Below are 23,140 nucleotides of genomic sequence, written 5' to 3' on the forward strand. Positions count from 1 at the left end.
GGACCCCTTCAATGTTGAGATATGTTAATTTTCATTTTGATCTGGATCGTCCTATTTATAGATTTGCCAACAGAGGTAGCGTTGACGCAAGGGAAATAACTCCGCGTCTTTGTTGACATCCTCACTTTTTCAGAGGCAAGAACAAGCTGTAATGCATGTATATGGTCCGCGCATTGCGACATATCGTCATTATATGGCCTTATGATGCATTTGACATCGATTGTGGGCAAACTACACATCGTAAACACGGGAGCGAGTTAGTAAGCCTTTAAACGAAATGTGTATGACATGTTAGGTCACCAAATACACTTTCTGGTGTCAACAATGTAAAATGTCGTTCAGTTTAAAGGCACAGTAAGCCTCCCGTAAACCATCACAGAGCTCCCCGAGCGTTTACATACAGTACAAGCATACTTCCATTTGAACGCTCACCGAACGGGAACATTCTGGCTGCTTTCTGTCGAGCGTGAGAAATTTTCAAAGAATTTATTTTCGTGGACTTGGTCCTCTACAACAATGGCGCCTCGTTTTGGTGCTGGACGGGTGTTATGAATATTCACTGATACCGGAAATCACGCCCGGACAGTAAGCCTCCCGTAAACCATCACAGATACTGTCAGGCTTTTACACGCAGTACAAACACCCTTCCATTCCAGGGCCGGACCCAGGGGGGGGGTTCCAGGGGTTCCGGAACCCCACCCCTGGAAAAAGCATGTACCTTGCTTTGAGTGGGGTTTTTTTTTTTAACTAGTTTTAGCACCAAAACAATGCTGCTCTTAACCCTCAAAACAAGGCCCAGAATGCACCAGATTGCACAGATTTTAACCGTTTTACAAAGTTTTCCGGGGGAGCATGCCCCCGGACCCCCCTAGTTCGCGCGCCTGCTTTGCAGGCGCGCGCTTGTGGCTTCGCCACTTCGCTGATTTGCCCCCCCCCCCCAAAAAAAAAGGAGGAACCCCCCCCTTACAACTCATTTGGTCCGGCCCTGCATTTGAACGCTCACCAAACGGGAACATCCTAGGTGCCCTACGTAAAGAGCGAGCAATTTTTGGCTCACGTAAGTGTAGCCTATGCGATGATAAACTTTGTCTGTCTGTGCGTGCGTGCGTGCGTGCGTGCGTGTGTGTGTGATAGAAACTTTAACATTTCCGAGTCTATGGATAAAGCTCGCATAAGAAGATTAGTCTCGGTCAAAAGTGTTTGAAGTGTGTGATAGAAACTATTTGAAGACGTCACATTATGACGTAAGAGGGTTAGACGTCACGCAAAGGAATTACTGAAAGTCTCGGTCATTGTTATTGTGAGCGGGCCGAGACTAATTGGCAGATCCAGGGTCTCGCTTTCTTGCACAGTTTCACCTATGCTTACTGTGTGTGTGTGTGTGTGTGTGTGTGTGTGTGTGTGTGTGTGTGTGTGTGTGTGTGTGTGTGTGTGTGTGTGTGTGTGTGTGTGTATGTGTGGCGGAGTGATTGAGTTTGTGTTACTGTTTGTCGATTTCTTACGTGAGCCTTGAAGGCTTCGCCTCTTGTTTAAAGAATTAATTTTGCAGATTGTTTCGAACACTTTTTGGACCCATCCTGAACTCAGGTCAAAAATGAGTTACTTCCCTTCGGGTCTCATTCTATCGATGTAAACTGGCCATAGAGTGGAATTTTACGTGTATGACCGTTTTTTACCCCGCCATGGGTATTTTCGTGTTTCTATAACCCACCGAACTCTGACATGGATTAAAGGATCTTTTTCGTGCGCACTTGGTCTTGTGCTTGCGTGTACACACGGGGGTGTTCGGACACCGAGGAGAGTCTGCACACAAAGTTGACTCTGAGAAATAAATCTCTCGCCGAATGTGGGGACGAACTGAATTCTTTTATGATCAAAGAATGTTTGTGTAACAAGCTGTCAATTTATTATTTACATTTTCTAGGAAGAGCAGGATATGATATCTAAGCCTAATTTTTTTCAACTCCATCTGACAACTGGTTAATACGATATCTTTGATCAAAAATGCCGAAAGGGCTGTTTTGTCAAGTAAGAAAAATGGCGACTAAGTAGTCATTTTTGTTCTGCCATAACTTTCTTGCTGTAAAAGGTACAAAGCTGTTTTTGGTATCCATTTGTTCAGCATTAAAAGCTCTTAATAAGTGAAACACACTTGGATTTCTACATGCTTAATGAAAACTTAGCAATGTCTTGAAAAAAACAGATATTTTGTACAAAACATGAATTTTGGCTTCTTCAAAATGTTTTTATCTGGTTCAATGTTTAAGCTAATGCAAGTACCTTGTACCAAAATGATCAGTTTTTAATGAACTGTCAGAACAGCAAACAAGACAGTGAACGTCTTTTCTTCCGTTGAGACCATAACTGTTTTTTATCTGAGGTAAAAAAAATAACATTAAAAAAAAAAAAAAAAATTTTAAACGAAAAATGTATGTCTTGATTAGCATACTCTGTCATGCTTGCAAGTTGACTTTGTAAAAGCTCAATTTTCTGCCTCAGTTTTGAAGATTATTATTGCACAGCAACTTTTTCTGATGTCAGTGATAAAGCTTCCTCTTTTGAAATGTTTAGTTCTTGCTCAAGAATATTTTTTTAGCACAAGATCTCCTTGGTGGGTAGCTTTGAAATTTGCACTTCTTCTGTAGAGTTTGGAGTTTCTCACTCCTGATAAGCTTTCCTTCACATTTCTGTTCTCTTGCTGTAGTTTCTTGACTAAAATTGGCATGCACTTGTTTGAGAAAAGTCCAGTTTTTCTTTAGCATTAGTCAAATCAGCAAAGTCCTTAGTTTGCCAAGTGGTAGTCAGATTTGCACCACCTACAATATACTCCAAATGTTCAAGCTTTTTTATCTGCCTTTTCTTTCTCTTCCTGTAGTATGTTGTGGTATTCCAGCGTAACCATTGACATTGTAGCAGCTGAATGTTGTACTTGCAGACTGCTAATGCTATGCTGGTTTTCTTCCCTACTGTCAAGTATTCCTGCTGGTTCAACTGTGCTGTGATGGACTAACTTCTCTTGCTCCTGGTTTGAGCTGCCCAGATTCTTGTTGGAAACACTTCTTCCTTGGCAACTGTTTGACTGCACTCTAAATTCATGAACCAAAAACTTCTTGTTCTTCAGGGCGCCTATCTTTAACTTTGCTTAAGGTTTTGTACTGCATCATACTTTTCTCTTCAGACTTAGCAATCTGTGCTCTAGAACATTTCAATTCCCTCCCCAAACACATTCAACCATTCAGAAGCAAAATCATGTTTTACATGTTCTTTCTTTCTAAATTGTTCAAGTGCAATCACAATCTGGTTTGTCAGTCAGATACCTGTTCCTAAAAATTGAGAACATGAATGCACATTTGACCAGTCAATGCCAACATCAAGTTCTTTGTTTATCATGTTCAAAATAAGAGGTCTCTTTCAAGAATGCAGCATCAGCTGAAGAAACAGCAATGTTATTGAAGGATTTGTCAGTCTTCTGGATCAGTGCCTTCACACGTTCTGGATATGTAGAGTCACAAAGCAGCCGACTGAACCAAACAGATACCTGCACACAAACACATATACACTGCTTACTTTTTTTCCTTAGCTACAGAGAGAGAGAGATAGAGAGAGAGAGAGAGAGAGAGAGAGAGAGAGAGAGAGAGAGAGAGAGAGAGAGAGAGAGAGAGAGAGATATGGATGGATGGATGGATGGATTGTTTATCTAGCAAGGCAATAGCCCCATATGAAGGGGCGTGTGAAATGAAATAAAAAGTATACATCCAAATAGTATACACGCAGAACATCAAACGTGACAGACCATAACATATCAGATTATTAACATAATATAGCAGAACAATATGAATACATAGAATATGCAGAGAGAGAGAGAGAGAGAGAGAGAGAGAGAGAGAGAGAGAGAGAGAGAGAGAGAGAGAGAGAGAGAGAGAGAGAGAGAGAGAGAGAGAGAGAGAGAGAGAGATATTGTAAGTTGCAACACTTATTTATAAAAATGAATGTCATCAGAAGCTAATACTAAACAGTGCCATCATAATTATATTGAAGATAAAACCAGTGATGGCGCTAGTATTTTTCGAACCGGTAAGCAAACTTTTATGCTGCAAACCGTCCAGACAAAAACGGTAGGCTGAGTAGGTAAGAGTCCAACTCATAGTACTGGTTTTGTTGTTTTACCACCGAAAAAACCCGGTAGTTCTAAAAATCAACCGGTAGGTCATACCGGCAGCCAATATTGATCCGGTATTTTCTCATTTCAACCAGTAAAATACCGGTAATTACCGGTTGACGCCAATACTGTAAAACTTCTTTTTTTTCCATATGTAATTTTCCATTTGAATGCTTACTTCACTGTATGGCCTTGCTCCCAGCAATCAGTCCCCGGAGCTTAAGTTAAAGCTTGTTTGAACACCTGCCATCAAGTTAGTCAGGAACTGAGGAAGACTTGGTCTTCTCCCTCTGCCAGTCATTAAACATGTCTCCTTCAGTTTCTGGAACCGATCATCTGAGATTGAGAAGGGAAAAGTTGGAGGGCAATAGCACAGTTAAGAATTACCATTTCAAGAAGTGAACACAATAATATGATTGTATGATGGTATGTGATGTTTTATGCTCAGATGACACAAAAACGTACTTGATAAAAATTAAGCCATTAAATTTGTGATGATTACACGCATTTATATGTCTCACCAACGCATACTCCAACAACACATACATACTCGAAGAAGAAAAGTAAAAAAAAAATAATAAAATAAAAAGTGCATGAAAAGTTCAATGTTTATTGGAAGTCGACCACATTTTCAAGGAACTTTGTTACAACAGTGAAATAAAAAAAGAAGTGAACACAATAGTTAGAAAAGAAAACGGAATTATTTGACGTAAAAAAAGCGAAGTTGTTTGCACATCGTAAAATGTAAACAAGGAGATAAGGGAGATCACCCAGAAGACAACTATCGAGCACGCATGCAAAAAAGCTAATTTCTAGTAATTCTCTTTGTTAATGATTCAAATCAATAAACAGATTGTTAAAATTGTGTTTCAAGACTTTATTCCTTGAGTCATAATGCTTTATTTTCCTCACTGTAAAAATACAGCGTGCCGAGAAGTTCACTACTCCCACCTTCACAAACACTGTACTTCGTCTGCTATCAACTCGGTTCGTCAATCCCCGTGTTTTTTTAAATAAGCAAATATATTTTAAAGAATCGAAAGAGAACACATTGTAAGGCATATATGCTTACCTTCTAGACAATCTGGATCGAATGGTTCGTCAAATTTTGGGTGCAAATCGAACTTTCGCGACCGTGACGTGCCATCGCTTGATCTTCGTCAAACGCCGCCATGACACGGCGTACTCGACAACGAGAAAAACGGGTTGCCTCGTTTTCGGTCCTCGCGGAAGCAAGCCGTTGGTTGCATCAGTATGAAAATAGACCAGGTGAAAGTTCAAACTCCGACCTTGCCATTCGCATGCATAAAACCGGATATTGTTCGTTCTGAGATGGCAAAATTTTCGAGCGAAGTTTTAAACTAGAAAATATTACTCTTAAACGGAAGTCAATCAAAATAATATTGATATCGCCGGAAAGCTTAATCTTTCCTCTTGATGTCTTTAGTAGCGGGTTGTTGCTAATTTTAATGGCTTATCTCCGCGAGCGGAGTTTTCCCGGTTGGGGTCAAAACAACACAGCGAAAACTTCGTTCTGACGTCAGAAAAACACAACTTTGCAACCATTTTCACACGCGTATTTCAAATGTTAGATTTTGAATCTAATGCTTCATTTTTGTTTTAAAGTAACTATGAAGAATCAATTATCATCTTGGTGTATTCTTTTTATTCATTTCATCTCATTCCGGCGAGTGTGAACAAGTTAAAAACCAGTGAAAAATCACACTAGGCGTCACTTTTCGCCACCCGCGAAGAGCACTTTGGAATACCTAGGACCAGTCTGACTGCGCAGTAGATTTAAACGAAATTGGTATCCCATGTTAATTATGACAAAAAAGCAAACATCTGATGCAAAACAAAATGTGAAATATCGTTCAGTTTTACTTTTAGTCATCGTTTTGATGGAATAATGTTTCTGGGACATTAAAAAGTAGAATTAGCCACTTAACTGACATATATCTGCGCTATCATTATCAATCCTTCTTCATTTCAGAAAACTGGCCATGTGGTCAAACTTGGTGGAAATGCGGTGATCGAACTCTCTGCATACCTCGACGTTTTCGGTGTGATGGAACCACTCAGTGTGACGATGGCTCTGATGAGCAGCATTGTGGTATGTAATGTACACTAGGTCTGTCTCGTATGACCTGTTGTATGTCTGTCTGTCTCGTATGACCTGTTGTATGTCTGTCTGTCTCGTATGACCTGTTGTATGTCTGTCTGTCTCGTATGACCTGGTGTATGTCTGTCTGTCTCGTATGACCTGTTGTGTGTCTCAGGTCTGTCTCGTATGACCTGTTGTATGTCTGTCTGTCTCGTATGACCTGTTGTATGTCTGTCTGTCTCGTATGACCTGTTGTATGTCTGTCTGTCTCGTATGACCTGTTGTGTGTCTGTCTGTCTCGTATGACCTGTTGTATGTCTGTCTGTCTCGTATGACCTGTTGTGTGTGTGTCTGTCTCGTATGACCTGTTGTGTGTGTGTCTGTCTCGTATGACCTGTTGTGTGTGTGTCTGTCTGTCTCGTGAGTCGTATGACCTGTTGTGTGTCTGTCTGTCTCGTATGACCTGTTGTGTGTCTGTCTGTCTCGTATGACCTGTTGTGTGTCTGTCTGTCTCGTATGACCTGTTGTGTGTCTGTCTGTCTCGTATGACCTGTTGTATGTCTGTCTGTCTCGTATGACCTGTTGTGTGTCTGTCTGTCTCGTATGACCTGTTGTATGTCTGTCTGTCTCGTATGACCTGCTGTATGTCTGTCTGTCTCGTATGACCTGTTGTATGTCTGTCTGTCTCGTATGACCTGTTGTATGTCTGTCTGTCTCGTATGACCTGGTGTATGTCTGTCTGTCTCGTATGACCTGTTGTATGTCTGTCTGTCTCGTATGACCTGTTGTATGTCTGTCTGTCTCGTATGACCTGTTGTGTGTCTGTCTGTCTCGTAGGACCTGTTGTGTGTCTGTCTGTCTCGTATGACCTGTTGTATGTCTGTCTGTCTCGTATGACCTGTTGTATGTCTGTCTGTCTCGTATGACCTGGTGTATGTCTGTCTGTCTCGTATGACCTGTTGTGTGTCTGTCTGTCTCGTATGACCTGTTGTATGTCTGTCTGTCTCGTATGACCTGTTGTATGTCTGTCTGTCTCGTATGACCTGTTGTATGTCTGTCTGTCTCGTATGACCTGTTGTATGTCTGTCTGTCTCGTATGACCTGTTGTATGTCTGTCTGTCTCGTATGACCTGTTGTGTGTCTGTCTGTCTCGTATGACCTGTTGTGTGTCTGTCTGTCTCGTATGACCTGTTGTGTGTCTGTCTGTCTCGTATGACCTGTTGTATGTCTGTCTGTCTCGTATGACCTGTTGTATGTCTGTCTGTCTCGTATGACCTGTTGTATGTCTGTCTGTCTCGTATGACCTGCTGTATGTCTGTCTGTCTCGTATGACCTGTTGTATGTCTGTCTGTCTCGTATGACCTGGTGTGTGTCTGTCTGTCTCGTATGACCTGTTGTGTGTCTGTCTGTCTCGTAGGACCTGTTGTGTGTCTGTCTGTCTCGTATGACCTGTTGTATGTCTGTCTGTCTCGTATGACCTGTTGTATGTCTGTCTGTCTCGTATGACCTGGTGTATGTCTGTCTGTCTCGTATGACCTGGTGTATGTCTGTCTGTCTCGTATGACCTGTTGTATGTCTGTCTGTCTCGTATGACCTGTTGTATGTCTGTCTGTCTCGTATGACCTGTTGTATGTCTGTCTGTCTCGTATGACCTGTTGTGTGTCTGTCTGTCTCGTATGACCTGTTGTATGTCTGTCTCGTATGACCTGTTGTATGTCTGTCTGTCTCGTATGACCTGTTGTGTGTGTGTCTGTCTCGTATGACCTGCTGTATGTCTGTCTGTCTCGTATGACCTGTTGTGTGTCTGTCTGTCTCGTATGACCTGTTGTGTGTCTGTCTGTCTCGTATGACCTGTTGTATGTCTGTCTGTCTCGTATGACCTGTTGTGTGTATGTCTGTCTTTCTGCGTCTGTCAGTTTGAGAGAGGAAGAGAGAGAAGTTGTACTTGCTTACGTGAGCAATAATAATAGATAAATATATTTTTTTTAATAACTTGTAAGCGCCCAATATTGAACAGTAAATACTTAAAGGCACAGTAAGCCTCCCGTAAACCATCACATATACTGTCAGGCTTTTACACACAGTACAAACACACTTTCATTTAAACACCCACTGCTTGAGAACATCTTAGGTGCCCTCCGCAAAGAGCGAGCAATTTTCAAAGAATTTATTTTTGCGTGGTTTATCTTAGCTCTGAGCCATCGTAAACCCGTGTGATACAGTTTTCTTTTTTTTCTTCTTCTTCAGCGTTCCAGAATTGTCTGGTTATGTGTGAGCTCGTTTGCCCATTTGGGTTCCCCACACTATACTCTGAGAGCATAGTCAGCTCACTCCGCTTTCGTTGAGTAGGCATGCTGGGTATTTTCGTGTTTCCATAACCCACCGAACTCTTACATGGATTACATAATCTTTTCCGTGCGCACTTGGTCTTGTGCTTGCGTGTACACACGAAGGGGGTTAAGTCACTAGCAGGTCTGCACATAAGTTGACCTGGGAGATCGGAAAAATCTCTATTCTTAACCCACCAGGCGGCAGCGACCGGGATTCGAACTCACGACCTCCCGATTAGGATGCCGACGTCTTACCACCACGCCACTGCGCCCGTCGGTTTTTTTCCACAATGTAGTTGTCAGTTTGTGATTGCCAATGCGACTCGCTGTTACTGTGTTAGCTTATCTAAACGCACCAAACGGCTGTTATTCACACGAACTCTAGCGATGGCTTTTGACTATTCAGAGGAACTGGCGATAGGCATTACCGTCGTCTGCTACGAGAACCACGACCTTGCGTGACCCTGCTTCCAGGCTTTTCTTTTTTCAAACTTTCAAAATTTCGAATTGTACTGATCTGGGTGGCCGAGTGGTAACGCACTTGCGCTCGGAAGCGAGAGGTTGCGAGTTCGACCCTGGGTCAGGGCGTTAGCAATTTTCTCCCCCCTTTCCTAACCTAGGTGGTGGGTTCAAGTGCTAGTCTTTCGGATGAGACGAAAAACCGAGGTCCCTTCGTGTACACTACATTGGGGTGTGCACGTTAAAGATCCCACGATTGACAGAAGGGTCTTTCCTGGCAAAATTGTAGAGGCATAGATAAAAATGTCCACCAAAATACCCGTGTGACTTGGAATAATAGGCCGTGAAAAGTAGGATGGATATGCGCCGAAATGGCTGCGATCTGCTGGCCGATGTGAATGCGTGATGTATTGTGTAAAATAAATTCCATCTCACACAGCATAACTAAATCCCTGCGCCTTGAATATGTGCGCGATATAAATTGCATAAAATAAAATAAAATAAAAATTAAAAAAAATCCCTGCGCTTAGAACTATACCCACGGAATACGGATATTGATTGATTGATTGATCTTTTCTTGATGAAAAAATAATTCTTTTTTGATTTAAGAATGTTTGTGTAACAAGCTATCAATTTATTATTTAGATTTTAAAAGTTAGGTCTAGCGCCAAAACGCACCGTCCGATTTTGTTTTCAGACAATCCGCAAAATTAATTCTTTGAAAATTGCTCGCTCTTTACTTAGGGCACCTAGGATGTTCAAAAGCGGTGAGTATGTAAATGAAAGGGTGTTTGTACCATGTGTAAAAGCCTGACAGTATCTGTGATGGTTCACGGAAGGCGTACTGTACGTGCCTTTAAGGCAAAAACTATGTATAGGGTACAGAACTTTGTAAACGCACACCCATCTCCTCCACCCGATTTGTTCCAAAGGTGTAAATAAATACAAAGTTTCTACATTACCTGTCATAAAAAAGTACACAGATACATTTTGCTGTAGATCTTTGTGATGTGGCCAGTTATTTTAAAACCAAGTATATTGCCAGAAAGGTCATTCTTTCCCCTACCGTATGAAAACTTTCGCACGAAGTATCTCTTGTATATTGGTAACATATTCTAAAAGTTTGAAAGCAATCCACCAAGTCATTGCTAAAATGTAGCGCTTTTTGACATGATACCCATAAACATGGACGCAAAAAGTCCCGTTTTTGACCGTTCTTGCGATCGACACCTGCATCAGTATAGTAGGAATAGCATAGCACGCAAAATACGCAAGGTAGCAAAACAAAACGATCTGTTCAGGGTAGATAATTTGTTTAACTTTAGTTTTTTCTCGTATGTCAAAGTTGCAACGTTTGGCCTATTGTGATTTTTTTCTCGAATTTTCCGTTTTTGTCAGGTCGATTTTGAGGGTACCCTTACTTGAGCGGCGGTTACGTGATCCATGTAAAAGAAATATGTAATTCAATATGTGATCCTGAAGGTTAAGTGAACGGCCTGTAAAGAAACTGTCATGTATAAAGTTTTAATGAAATGACACGGGGATTAATGCTTTAATTTGGCCAAGTTTAGTTCAACCTGTTCGTCAGATGTAAAGAAACAGGCGGGGCAACACGGTTTGACAGCCCCTGAAGACTCTGTCCGCGCTGTTACGAGGGCCATTCTAGGTATAGCCGATTTCACGTTGTCCCAGGCCTGAAGGAACTAGTACAGTGGACGCCGCTTAATAAAACCGCGGTTAATAGAACCAGCCGCTTATAAAAGCCGCTTTCAGACGGTCCGGATTTATCACTATATCTTATGTATTAGAAAAAGCCGGTTAATAAAACCAACCCGCCGCTTATTAAAGCCAGTTTTTTCAGAGAAATCACGTAGTTTGTGACTAAAACTCACATTATCTTGTGGAAGACGACCAACAAACAAACACTCATAAAATCGTTCTTCTCTGCCGAGTAATGATTCGTGACTGTGACAGTGAAATTATTGATGTACCGAAGTGATCAAAGTACACGTACATGTACATATTTAAAACAAAAGTTCAACATCCTTCGTGAAGTTTTGTTTAGATTCAAACAAGTGTAAATGACGAAAGAAAGTGACTGAGTGACGTAAACAAAAGAGAAGATTTTTTTTTCTTTCGAAAATGACGTATTCCTGGACCGCCGGTTAATAAATCCGCCGCTTATTAAAGCCATTTTTTGTCGGTCCAGAAGTGGCTTTATTAAGCGGCGACCACTGTACTTAGCTGGCGACGTTTGCCTACACGAAAATATATTCCAAAGTACTTGCCTTCCCAATGCGTGTGTATTCGGGTGTCTGTGCGTGAGTGATTCTTTGTTTTACACGAGCAACTTAGCCTTCTGCTCGATTTGTAATCCATAATAAGTTGTTTTTTTCTCTATCCCTCGATTCACGTATGCAGGACCCCGTGACCCAGCATAATTGATACAAGCAAGGTGAAGGTCAAACGATTTGTGGGGGATCCAGAACTTACGGTTAGAAAACACGTGGAATAAGCACATGTAACTAAACTAAAACATGGCTTGCTTTGAAATACTTCTCAGCCTACTAAACCCATGTACGCTGTAACCCTGCTTCAGCTACTCACTATGCAAAATTATTTCGTCAGTGAAACGTCCTCGCATATAATTCTCACATGCTAAACCGGGTGGGAAACATGTTTCACCCTTTCCAGAGACAGATTCCCTGTTACTTTTAGCTTGGAAAAAAACGAGAAGCGATTACGTCCCTTTACGAGTTTTTTCTACCTGTTTTCTAACCGTACGTTTGAGCTCCTTCCACAAATTGGAAAACCGAGACTAATAATGGCGGGCACCATGCATGTGCTAAGTCCCAAACCCTACAACAAGTCATTAGCAACACATACAAATACACGTAATAATTCGCGCGCACATGCTAAATCCTAACAACATTACAATCATAAACCTTCATAATCACACATTCACGCGAATGCCTGCGGGCATATTATGCAATGCTTTTTCCAAAAATGTGATGACGTTTGTTTTTCCTCAGATATGAGAAAGCAATTGCCTAATATCTATTATATCCGGAGTCTCCGAATAAGAAACACCTCGGATATAAGAAAGCAAAACAAATTTCAACTCGACTTTCTTACAAGCAGGTACCACTGTAAATTGATAACTTATCAAATTGGTTTAAAGATATCTTTTTATGTGAGTATATTTCTTGTGTTGCGAGAAAACAAAGTAAGGGAGGTAACTCCGGGAATAAATGAAGAAAATGACGCCACAAAGCAGGGAAGTACCTTGTATTCTCTAGTATGACCTCAATCATCACAAAGGGCGTTTTCTTTCACTTTCAGATACAGCAGTAGTGACAAGCCTGACGCTCGACGGCCATAGCGATACGATCACGGTCGATGGTGATGACCACAGAACACTAAACCTGACCTGCAGAGTGTTTGGACGAGTAAAAGGCCTCGTTACCATACAAAAAGAGAGTGATGTCTTTGGGAACGTTACTTTCCGTTCTAATAATATAAATTATCGGAGATTGGGAACTTACACCTACGACGCCGTGATGACCTTGACAGACGTCACGTGTGGCGACACGGGGAGGTACATCTGTGCAGTGAGCCAGGGGATTAGTGGAATCGGCTCGAAAAGCATTCAGCTGAATGTAGCATGTAAGGAATTATTTCTAAATATTTAAAGCACAAAACAATGCTTCATACTTTCTTTCTTTATTTATTTATTTGGTGTTTAACGTCGTGTTCAACCACGAAGGTTATATCGCGACGGAATGCTTCATACAAATGTCTCTATCCGTTGAATATTTATGTTAGCGGAAGCATTTCTATTCGTAGAAGTTAAGAAGTCGCCTAAGGCGAAATTACTACACTTAGTCAAGCTGTGGAACTCACAGAATGAAACTGAACGCATTGCATTTTTTTTTTTACAATGACCGTAGTACGCCACTCGTGCAAAAAGCAGTGAAATTAACGAGCCTGTTTATCAATCAATCAATCAATCAATATGAGGCTTATATCGCGCGTATTCCGTGGGTACAGTTCTAAGCGCAGGGATTTAAAAAAAAAATGTTATGCAATTTATATCGCGCACATATTCAAGGCGCAGGGATTTATTTATGCCGTGTGAGATGGAATTTTTTGACACAATACATCACGCATTCACATCGGCCAGCAGATCGCAGCCATTTCGGCGCATATCCTACTTTTCACGGCCTATTATTCCAAGTCACACGGGTATTTTGGTGGAAATTTTTTATCTATGCCAAAACAATTTTGCCAGGAAAGACCCTTTTGTCAATCGTGGGATCTTTAACGTGCACACCCTAATGTAGTGTACACGAAGGCACCTCGGTTTTTCGTCTCATCCGAAAGACTAGCACTTGAACCCACCACCTAGGTTAGGAAAGGGGGGAGAAAATTGCTAACGCCCTGATCCAGGGTCGAACTCGCAACATCTCGCTTCCGAGCGCAAGTGCGTTACCACTCGGCCACCCAGTTTAGCGCGGTAGTGGTTGCGCTGTGCTGCATAGCACGCTTTTCTGTACCTCTCTTCGTTTTAACTTTCTGAGCGTGTTTTTAATCCAAACATATCATATCTATATGTTTTTGGAATTAGGAACTTACAAGGAATAAGATGAAATTGTTTTTAAATCGATTTCGGAAATTTAATTTTAATCATAATTTTTATATCTTTAATTTTCAGAGCTTGTTTTTAATCCGAATATAACATATTTATATGTTTTTGGAATCAGAAAATGATGAAGAATACGATGAACGTAATTTTAGATCATTTTATAAAAAAAAAATTTAATGACAATTTTCAGATTTGTAATGACCAAAGTCATTAATAAATTTTAAGCCCCCAAGCTGAAATGCAATACCAAAGTCCGATCCGGCCTTCGTCGAAGATTGCTTGGCCAAAATTTCAATCAATTTGATTGAAAAATGATGGTGTGTCAGTGCCTCCAAATATGACGTCATCAAAGACATTTATCCAAAAAATGAAAAACAGGTCTGGGGATATCGTACCCAGAAACTCTCATGTGAAATGTCATAAATATCGGTCCAGTAGTTTACTCTGAATCGCTCTACGCACACGCACACACACACACACACAAACACACACACACACACACACACACACACACACACACACACACACACACACACACACACACACACACACACACACACACACACAAACACACACACACACACCAAGACGGGTGTTACCGTTTTTGGCTCACCTGAGTAATTCGTGAGTAATAGGATTTATATGTGTCCGGCCCTTTCGTCCGGCGCAGTTCGTTCAAAAGTTGATACACTAACTTGATAATAGGTCCGATTGGTCGTATTAAAATTTCATAATGTTACCTGGGACGTAAATGCGAAATAAATCACAAAAGCCACTCTTAACGGTGGGAGTTTTTGCGGTGGGAGGCTGGTCGCTTTGCGAACAGCCAGTCACTGAACTAAAGGGGAGACTTTGGGCGGCTGAGCCGAACACGTCACGCAGTGACGAGAAAAGCATGATTTGCAAGACAGCCGACGGGTGTGGATTTGGTCTCGGCAAAGAAACTATTGGTCTCGGTGAAAGAGAGACAGAGAGCACGAGAGAGTCTATGGCCAAAGTGATCTGGGTTCGATTCCCGGCATGGGCGGTCTATTTTTTTTTTTTTAATTCTTGTTTACTATTGTTTATTATGAACGTTTTAATGTTTTATTTTACTCTAATAGTTTTTTTAATTGTGTAAAATAAATCAATAATTTTTTTTTTATTAATCCAAGTGATCCGGGTTCGTTTTAATGTTTTATTTTACTCTAATAATTTTTTTAATTGTGTAAAATAAATAAATATTTGTTTTTAAATTTTTTTTTAAATCCACGTGCACAAGACAAAAACTTTCATACTGGGGAAAGAGTACTCGGGTCCAGCGCCAGCGTTTTTTATCTCGAATGTTTTTCAAGCTAGACCTCTGAAACTTTGCACACTTTTAAGGGTTTGATGATTTCACGAAGTAACCACAGTTTGGGTGACCCTCGTCAAATGTGGGGGTCACAACGGGATCATGCTCATTTCATAAACACTTAACGTTGTGGTTATCTCGGCAACGTTTATATGCCGAAAAAAAAAATTCTAGCATAAATCCCAAAAGCTTGCTAAAAGTAGCATGATTTTGGCATGGGCTTAGAAGAACAAATAATAACGTTCATAGCACTCCTGTCGAGTATTTTTTTTCTGTTACACCAAACGTTGACTGTTATTTCTAATCACACAGCATTACGTGTATCTTTCCATTATCTTCAGACACGACACAGATATTGCCGGTTTTCTGCAAAATCCAAGTTCACAAGCATGAAAATGTTTGCTGGAAAAGATCTATCACCACCAAAATAACCACTGAGCTACCCGGGAAATAAATCTTTACCCCTCAAACAATGACGACATTGCTTGATATCAGGTCACACATTAGTGTCTGAGGTATTACAGTCATGCTATGATGTCATTGTGTCAGAAATGAGGTAACTGCCTGAATACCTACAAGTTACACCTACGTTCATCCATGGTATCGCGCTGTATCTCCTCGAGACACGGTCAATGAATATGATGACGTCAGCCGAGAGTGACGTCATATTTATTCACCCTGTCGAGAGGAGATAGCACATGGTTCCATGGATGAATCTGATGTGTGACGTATATATCCCATGACCCATCAAAGGTAATCCCACGCAAAAATAAATTCTTTGAAAAATGCTCGCTCTTTATAGAGGGCACCTAGGACATTCTCTAGCAGAACGTTTTCAAATGAAAGGTTGTTTGGTACTGTGTGTAAAAGCCAGACAGTGTCTGTGGCAAGAAACTGATGGTTTACGTGAAGCGGAGTGGGCCTGAATTATTCTATGAAGCCAGAAACTGCAACTATATATGTGTTTGCTCGTTTCAAGAAAAGATTGTAAGTATAATGGCCCAGTCTCAATTCTTCATACTTACTAGATGAAGTTCATCTAAGTTCAGTTCTCTTGTTGTCTCTCAGGTGCAGGGATAAAATACGGAGGAAAGCTAACCTGTCCAGGAGCGTGGAAAATAGGCCAGGATGTCAAGCTCACGTTGACCCTTGATCGCTCAATATGGCCGTCCATTTGTAGAACCGATCCTGACAGACGGGAGGCGCGGTTTGAGGTGATCAAGTGGAGCGATCCGGGGAGACAGTCGATCATGTGCACCGTCGTCAACATCACGTCGCCAGGAGCCTGCCAAGGAAACTTCACTCCAGGGACCATTGGATGCGGCTGTGTCAACAAGACAGACGAGCATTTCACCCTAGAGTTGAACTTCGTCATGGATTCGACCTCAATCGGTAACTGGAGCGCGGACACCCTCTGTCTCAGGATTGATTCCAGCAAACAGTTACAACTTCATGTAGCTCCAGAATGCAACGTGAGACTAGGTAAGGCGTGTTTTGTACGGGTGTTGGTAGATTGCAACGTGAGACGAGGTAAGGCGTGTTTTGTACGGGTGTTGATAGATTGCAACGTGAGACTAGGTAAGGCGTGTTTTGTACGGGTGTTGGTAGATTGCAACGTGAGACTAGGTAAGGCGTGTTTTGTACGGGTGTTGGTAGATTGCAACGTGAGACTAGGTAAGGCGTGTTTTGTACGGGTGGTGGTAGATTGCAACGTGAGACTAGGTAAGGCGTGTTTTGTACGGGTGGTGGTACATTGCAACGTGAGACTAGGTAAGGCGTGTTTTGTACGGGTGTTGGTAGATTGCAACGTGAGACTAGGTAAGGCGTGTTTTGTACGGGTGTTGGTAGATTGCAACGTGAGACTAGGTAAGGCGTGTTTTGTACGGGTGTTGGTAGATTGCAACGTGAGACTAGGTAAGGCGTGTTTTGTACGGGTGTTGGTAGATTGCAACGTGAGACTAGGTAAGGCGTGTTTTGTACGGGTGTTGGTAGATTGCAACGTGAGACTAGGTAAGGCGTGTTTTGTACGGGTGTTGGTAGATTGCAACGTGAGACTAGGTAAGGCGTGTTTTGTACGGGTGTTGGTAGATTGCAACGTGAGACTAGGTAAGGCGTGTTTTGTACGGGTGTTGGTAGATTGCAACGTGAGACTAGGTAAGGCGTGTTTTGTCCGGGTGTAGGTAGATTGCAATGTGAGACTAGGTAAGGCGTGTTTTGTACGGGTGGTGGTAGATTGCAACGTGAGACTAGGTAAGGCGTGTTTTGTACGGGTGTTGGTAGATTGCAACGTGAGACGAGGTAAGGCGTGTTTTGTCCGGGTGTAGGTAGATTGCAACGTGAGACTAGGTAAGGCGTGTTTTGTACGGGTGTTGGTAGATTGCAACGTGAGACTAGGTAAGGCGTGTTTTGTACGGGTGTTGGTAGATTGCAATGTGAGACAAGGTAAGGCGTGTTTTGTACGGGTGTTGGTAGATTGCAACGTGAGACTAGGTAAGGCGTGTTGTGTACGGGTGTTGGTAGATTGCAACGTGAGACTAGGTAAGGCGTGTTCTGGACGGGTGTTGGTAGATTGCAATGTGAGACTAGGTAAGGCGTGTTTTGTACGGGTGTTGGTAGATTGCAACGTGAGACTAGGTAAGGCGTGTTCTGGACGGGTGTTGGTAGATTGCAATGTGAGACAAGGTAAGGCGTGTTTTGTACGGGTGTTGGTAGATTGCAACGTGAGACTAGGTAAGGCGTGTTTTGTACGGGTGTTGGTAGATTGCAACGTGAGACTAGGTAAGGCGTGTTTTGTACGGGTGTTGGTAGATTGCAACGTGAGACTAGGTAAGGCGTGTTCTGTACGGGTGTTGGTAGATTGCAACGTGAGACTAGTAAAGGCGTGTTCTGTACGGGTGTTGGTAGATTGCAACGTGAGACTAGGTGAGGCGTGTTTTGTACGGGTGTTGGTAGATTGCAACGTGAGACTAGGTAAGGCATGTTTTGTACGGGTGTTGGTAGATTGCAACGTGAGACTAGGTAAGGCGTGTTTTGTACGGGTGTTGGTAGATTGCAACGTGAGACTAGGTAAGGCGTGTTTTGTACGGGTGTTGGTAGATTGCAACGTGAGACTAGGTAAGGCGTGTTTTGTACGGGTGTTGGTAGATTGCAACGTGAGACTAGGTAAGGCATGTTTTGTACGGGTGTTGGTAGATTGCAATGTGAGACTAGGTAAGGCGTGTTTTGTACCGGTGTTGGTAGATTACAACGTGAGACTAGGTAAGGCGTGTTTTGTACGGGTGTTGGTAGATTACTAATGACATGATTTTTTGTTTCTGTCGTTGGTCAAGATGACGTGGTATTGACGTGTCCACAAGAATGGGTGCTGAACGCGTCAGTGACGCTATACTGCGAAGTGAAGAAAAGCAGCATCACTGCAAAATGCGATACTGCTCCAAACGTTACCTTCTTCAAACAAAACGGAGCAGATTATCGGTGTACGGTGGGCTCAGCAGACTACAACACCTGCAGCTTTGACAACACGTCTTCAACCAGCTGTGGATGTCGTCAGAACGCGACGCATTACACGTTTGTCTATCACATCAGCGAGGTTGGAGAAGCTGACGGTGGTGACTGGGAGTGTGACAAGGCGTGCAGCCCTTCCTATGGAGTTGAAAGTCCTCTGACAACGTACATCAATCCTGCCTGCACCAGGGTTAACGTTACAGGTAAGATCAAATAAGAAAGGGAAGTAAGCGATCTAAATGCATACAACATGTGTAATGGAGTAAGCGACAGTTATACGTAACCAATCTCCTGGCCCCTGAGTGAAAAAAAGGGTCCTGTCTGTCTGTCTCCTTCCTTGTTCACTCTCCCCTTGTCTCTCTCCTACCTTGTTCACTCTCCCCTTGTCTGTCTCCTACCTTGTTCACTCTCCCCTGGTCTGTCTCCTACCTTGTTCACTCACCCCTTGTCTGTCTCCTACCTTGTTCACTCTCCCCTTGTCTGTCTCCTACCTTGTTCACTCTCCCCTTGTCTGTCTCCTACCTTGTTCACTCACCCCTTGTCTGTCTCCTACCTTGTTCACTCTCCCCTTGTCTGTCTCCTACCTTGTTCACTCTTCCCTTGTCTGTCTCCTACCTTGTTCACTCTCCCCTTGTCTGTCTCCTACCTTGTTCACTCACTCCTTGTCTGTCTCCTACCTTGTTCACTCTCCCCTTGTCTGTCTCCTACCTTGTTCACTCTCCCCTTGTCTGTCTCCTACCTTGTTCACTCTCCCCTTGTCTGTCTCCTACCTTGTTCACTCACTCCTGGTCTGTCTCCTACCTTGTTCACTCTCCCCTTGTCTGTCTCCTACCTTGTTCACTCACCCCTGGTCTGTCTCCTACCTTGTTCACTCACCCCTTGTCTGTCTCCTACCTTGTTCACTCTCCCCTTGTCTGTCTCCTACCTTGTTCACTCCCCCCTTGTCTGTCTCCTACCTTGTTCACTCTCCCCTTGTCTGTCTCCTACCTTGTTCACTCTCCCCTTGTCTGTCTCCTACCTTGTTCACTCTCCCCTTGTCTGTCTCCTACCTTGTTCACTCACCCCTTGTCTGTCTCATACCTTGTTCACTCTCCCCTTGTCTGTCTCCTAGCTTGTTCACTCTCCCCTTGTCTGTCTCCTACCTTGTTCACTCACCCCTTGTCTGTCTCATACCTTGTTCACTCTCCCCTTGTCTGTCTCCTAGCCTTGTTCACTCTCCCCTTGTCTGTCTCCTACCTTGTTCACTCACCCCTTGTCTGTCTCCTACCTTGTTCACTCTCCCCTTGTCTGTCTCCTACCTTGTTCACTCTCCCCTTGTCTGTCTCCTACCTTGTTCACTCTCCCCTTGTCTGTCTCCTACCTTGTTCACTCACCCCTTGTCTGTCTCCTACCTTGTTCACTCTCCCCTTGTCTGTCTCCTTCCTTGTTCACTCTCCCCTTGTCTGTCTCCTACCTTGTTCACTCTACCCTTGTCTGTCTCCTACCTTGTTCACTCTCCCCTTGTCTGTCTCCTACCTTGTTCACTCACCCCTTGTCTGTCTCCTACCTTGTTCACTCTCCCCTTGTCTGTCTCCTACCTTGTTCACTCTCCCCTTGTCTGTCTCCTACCTTGTTCACTCTCCCCTTGTCTGTCTCCTACCTTGCTCACTCTCCCCTTGTCTGTCTCCTACCTTGTTCAGTCACCCTTTGTCTGTCTCCTACCTTGTTCACTCTCCCCTTGTCTGTCTCCTACCTTGTTCACTCTCCCCTTGTCTGTCTCCTACCTTGTTCACTCTCCCCTTGTCTGTCTCCTACCTTGTTCACTCACCCCTTGTCTGTCTCCTACCTTGTTCACTCTCCCCTTGTCTGTCTCCTACCTTGTTCACTCTCCCCTTGTCTGTCTCCTACCTTGTTCACTCACCCCTTGTCTGTCTCCTACCTTGTTCACTCTCCCCTTGTCTGTCTCCTACCTTGTTCACTCTCCCCTTGTCTGTCTCCTACCTTGTTCACTCTCCCCTTGTCTGTCTCCTACCTTGTTCACTCTCCCCTTGTCTGTCTCCTACCTTGTTCACTCTCCCCTTGTCTGTCTCCTACCTTGTTCACTCTCCCCTTGTCTGTCTCCTACCTTGTTTACTCTCCCCTTGTCTGTCTCCTACCTTGTTCACTCTCCCCTTGTCTGTCTCCTACCTTGTTCACTCTCCCCTTGTCTGTCTCCTACCTTGTTCACTCTCCCCTTGTCTGTCTCCTACCTTGTTCACTCTCCCCTTGTCTGTCTCCTACCTTGTTCACTCACCCCTTGTCTGTCTCCTACCTTGTTCACTCTCCCCTTGTCTGTCTCCTACCTTGTTCACTCTCCCCTTGTCTGTCTCCTACCTTGTTCACTCTCCCCTTGTCTGTCTCCTACCTTGTTCACTCTCCCCTTGTCTGTCTCCTACCTTGTTCACTCTCCCCTTGTCTGTCTCCTACCTTGTTCACTCTCCCCTTGTCTGTCTCCTACCTTGTTCACTCTCCCCTTGTCTGTCTCCTACCTTGTTCACTCTCCCCTTGTCTGTCTCCTACCTTGTTCACTCTCCCCTTGTCTGTCTCCTACCTTGTTCACTCTCCCCTTGTCTGTCTCCTACCTTGTTCACTCTCCCCTTGTCTGTCTCCTACCTTGTTCACTCTCCCCTTGTCTGTCTCCTACCTTGTTCACTCTCCCCTTGTCTGTCTCCTACCTTGTTCACTCTCCCCTTGTCTGTCTCCTACCTTGTTCACTCTCCCCTTGTCTGTCTCCTACCTTGTTCACTCTCCCCTTGTCTGTCTCCTACCTTGTTCACTCTCCCCTTGTCTGTCTCCTACCTTGTTCACTCTCCCCTTGTCTGTCTCCTACCTTGTTCACTCTCCCCTTGTCTGTCTCCTACCTTGTTCACTCTCCCCTTGTCTGTCTCCTACCTTGTTCACTCTCCCCTTGTCTGTCTCCTACCTTGTTCACTCACCCCTTGTCTGTCTCCTACCTTGTTCACTCTCCCCTTGTCTGTCTCCTACCTTGTTCACTCTCCCCTTGTCTGTCTCCTACCTTGTTCACTCTCCCCTTGTCTGTCTCCTACCTTGTTCACTCTCCCCTTGTCTGTCTCCTACCTTGTTCACTCTCCCCTTGTCTGTCTCCTACCTTGTTCACTCTCCCCTTGTCTGTCTCCTACCTTGTTCACTCTCTCCTTGTCTGTCTCCTACCTTGTTCACTCTCCCCTTGTCTGTCTCCTACCTTGTTCACTCTCCCCTTGTCTGTCTCCTACCTTGTTCACTCTTCCCTTGTCTGTCTCCTACCTTGTTCACTCCCCACTTGTCTGTCTCCTACCTTGTTCACTCTCCCCTTGTCTGTCTCCTACCTTGTTCACTCACTCCTGGTCTGTCTCCTACTTTGTTCACTCTCCCCTTGTCTGTCTCCTACCTTGTTCACTCTCCCCTTGTCTGTCTCCTACCTTGTTCACTCTCCCCTTGTCTGTCTCCTACCTTGTTCACTCACCCCTTGTCTGTCTCCTACCTTGTTCACTCTCCCCTTGTCTGTCTCCTACCTTGTTCACTCTCCCCTTGTCTGTCTCCTACCTTGTTCACTCTCCCCATTGTCTGTCTCCTACCTTGTTCACTCTCCCCTTGTCTGTCTCCTACCTTGTTCACTCTCCCCTTGTCTGTCTCCTACCTTGTTCACTCTCCCCTTGTCTGTCTCCTACCTTGTTCACTCTCCCCTTGTCTGTCTCCTACCTTGTTCACTCTCCCCTTGTCTGTCTCCTACCTTGTTCACTCACCCCTTGTCTGTCTCCTACCTTGTTCACTCTCCCCTTGTCTGTCTCCTACCTTGTTCACTCTCCCCTTGTCTGTCTCCTACCTTGTTCACTCTCCCCATGTCTGTCTCCTACCTTGTTCACTCTCCCCTTGTCTGTCTCCTACCTTGTTCACTCTCCCCATGTCTGTCTCCTACCTTGTTCACTCCCCCCTTGTCTGTCTCCTACCTTGTTCACTCCCCCCTTGTCTGTCTCCTACCTTGTTCACTCACCCCTTGTCTGTCTCCTACCTTGTTCACTCCCCCCTTGTCTGTCTCCTACCTTGTTCACTCTCCCCTTGTCTGTCTCCTACCTTGTTCACTCTCCCCATGTCTGTCTCCTACCTTGTTCACTCCCCCCTTGTCTGTCTCCTACCTTGTTCACTCTCCCCTTGTCTGTCTCCTACCTTGTTCACTCACTCCTTGTCTGTCTCCTACCTTGTTCACTCACTCCTTGTCTGTCTCCTACCTTGTTCACTCTCCCCTTGTCTGTCTCCTACCTTGTTCACTCTCCCCTTGTCTGTCTCCTACCTTGTTCACTCTCCCCTTGTCTGTCTCCTACCTTGTTCACTGTCCCCTTGTCTGTCTCCTACCTTGTTCACTCACCCCTTGTCTGTCTCCTACCTTGTTCACTCTCCCCTTGTCTGTCTCCTACCTTGTTCACTCACCCCTTGTCTGTCTCCTACCTTGTTCACTCTCCCCTTGTCTGTCTCCTACCTTGTTCACTCCCCCCTTGTCTGTCTCCTACCTTGTTCACTCACCCTTGGCATCGCTCACAGATGCACGGACGGGCGCAAGGAGGAGGCAAGTAAAGAGCGAAGACGGCAACTC

The 23,140-nt window shown here is 43.9% G+C and overlaps 1 protein-coding gene and 1 long non-coding RNA gene across 5 annotated transcripts in view; one reads left to right on the top strand and one right to left on the bottom strand.

Annotated features, from left to right (window-relative positions):
* The window catches only part of LOC138972490 (probable maltase-glucoamylase 2), a 66,804-nt gene that overhangs the window by 22,398 nt on the left and 21,266 nt on the right, over positions 1 to 23,140 (top strand). For 2 of the 4 annotated variants that reach the window (XM_070345118.1, XM_070345119.1), the window contains exons 5-7: positions 6,153 to 6,272; positions 12,395 to 12,718; positions 16,099 to 16,512. In XM_070345118.1, coding sequence (XP_070201219.1) covers positions 6,153 to 6,272; positions 12,395 to 12,718; positions 16,099 to 16,512 — 858 coding nt within the window. Of the gene's footprint in view, positions 1 to 6,152; positions 6,273 to 12,394; positions 12,719 to 16,098; positions 16,513 to 18,359; positions 18,738 to 23,088 lie in introns of all 4 variants that reach the window. The other 2 variants (XM_070345121.1, XM_070345120.1) reach the window with 2 other exon arrangements.
* LOC138972491 (uncharacterized) lies at positions 3,319 to 5,573 on the bottom strand. The gene is made up of 3 exons (XR_011457642.1): positions 5,232 to 5,573; positions 4,338 to 4,495; positions 3,319 to 3,538 (listed from the first exon to the last, which is right to left on the bottom strand). It is a non-coding gene; the product is annotated as an uncharacterized lncRNA (long non-coding RNA).

The sequence above is a fragment of the Littorina saxatilis genome, linkage group LG8 (genome assembly GCF_037325665.1).
Source record: "Littorina saxatilis isolate snail1 linkage group LG8, US_GU_Lsax_2.0, whole genome shotgun sequence".
Lineage (NCBI taxonomy): Eukaryota > Metazoa > Mollusca > Gastropoda > Littorinimorpha > Littorinidae > Littorina > Littorina saxatilis.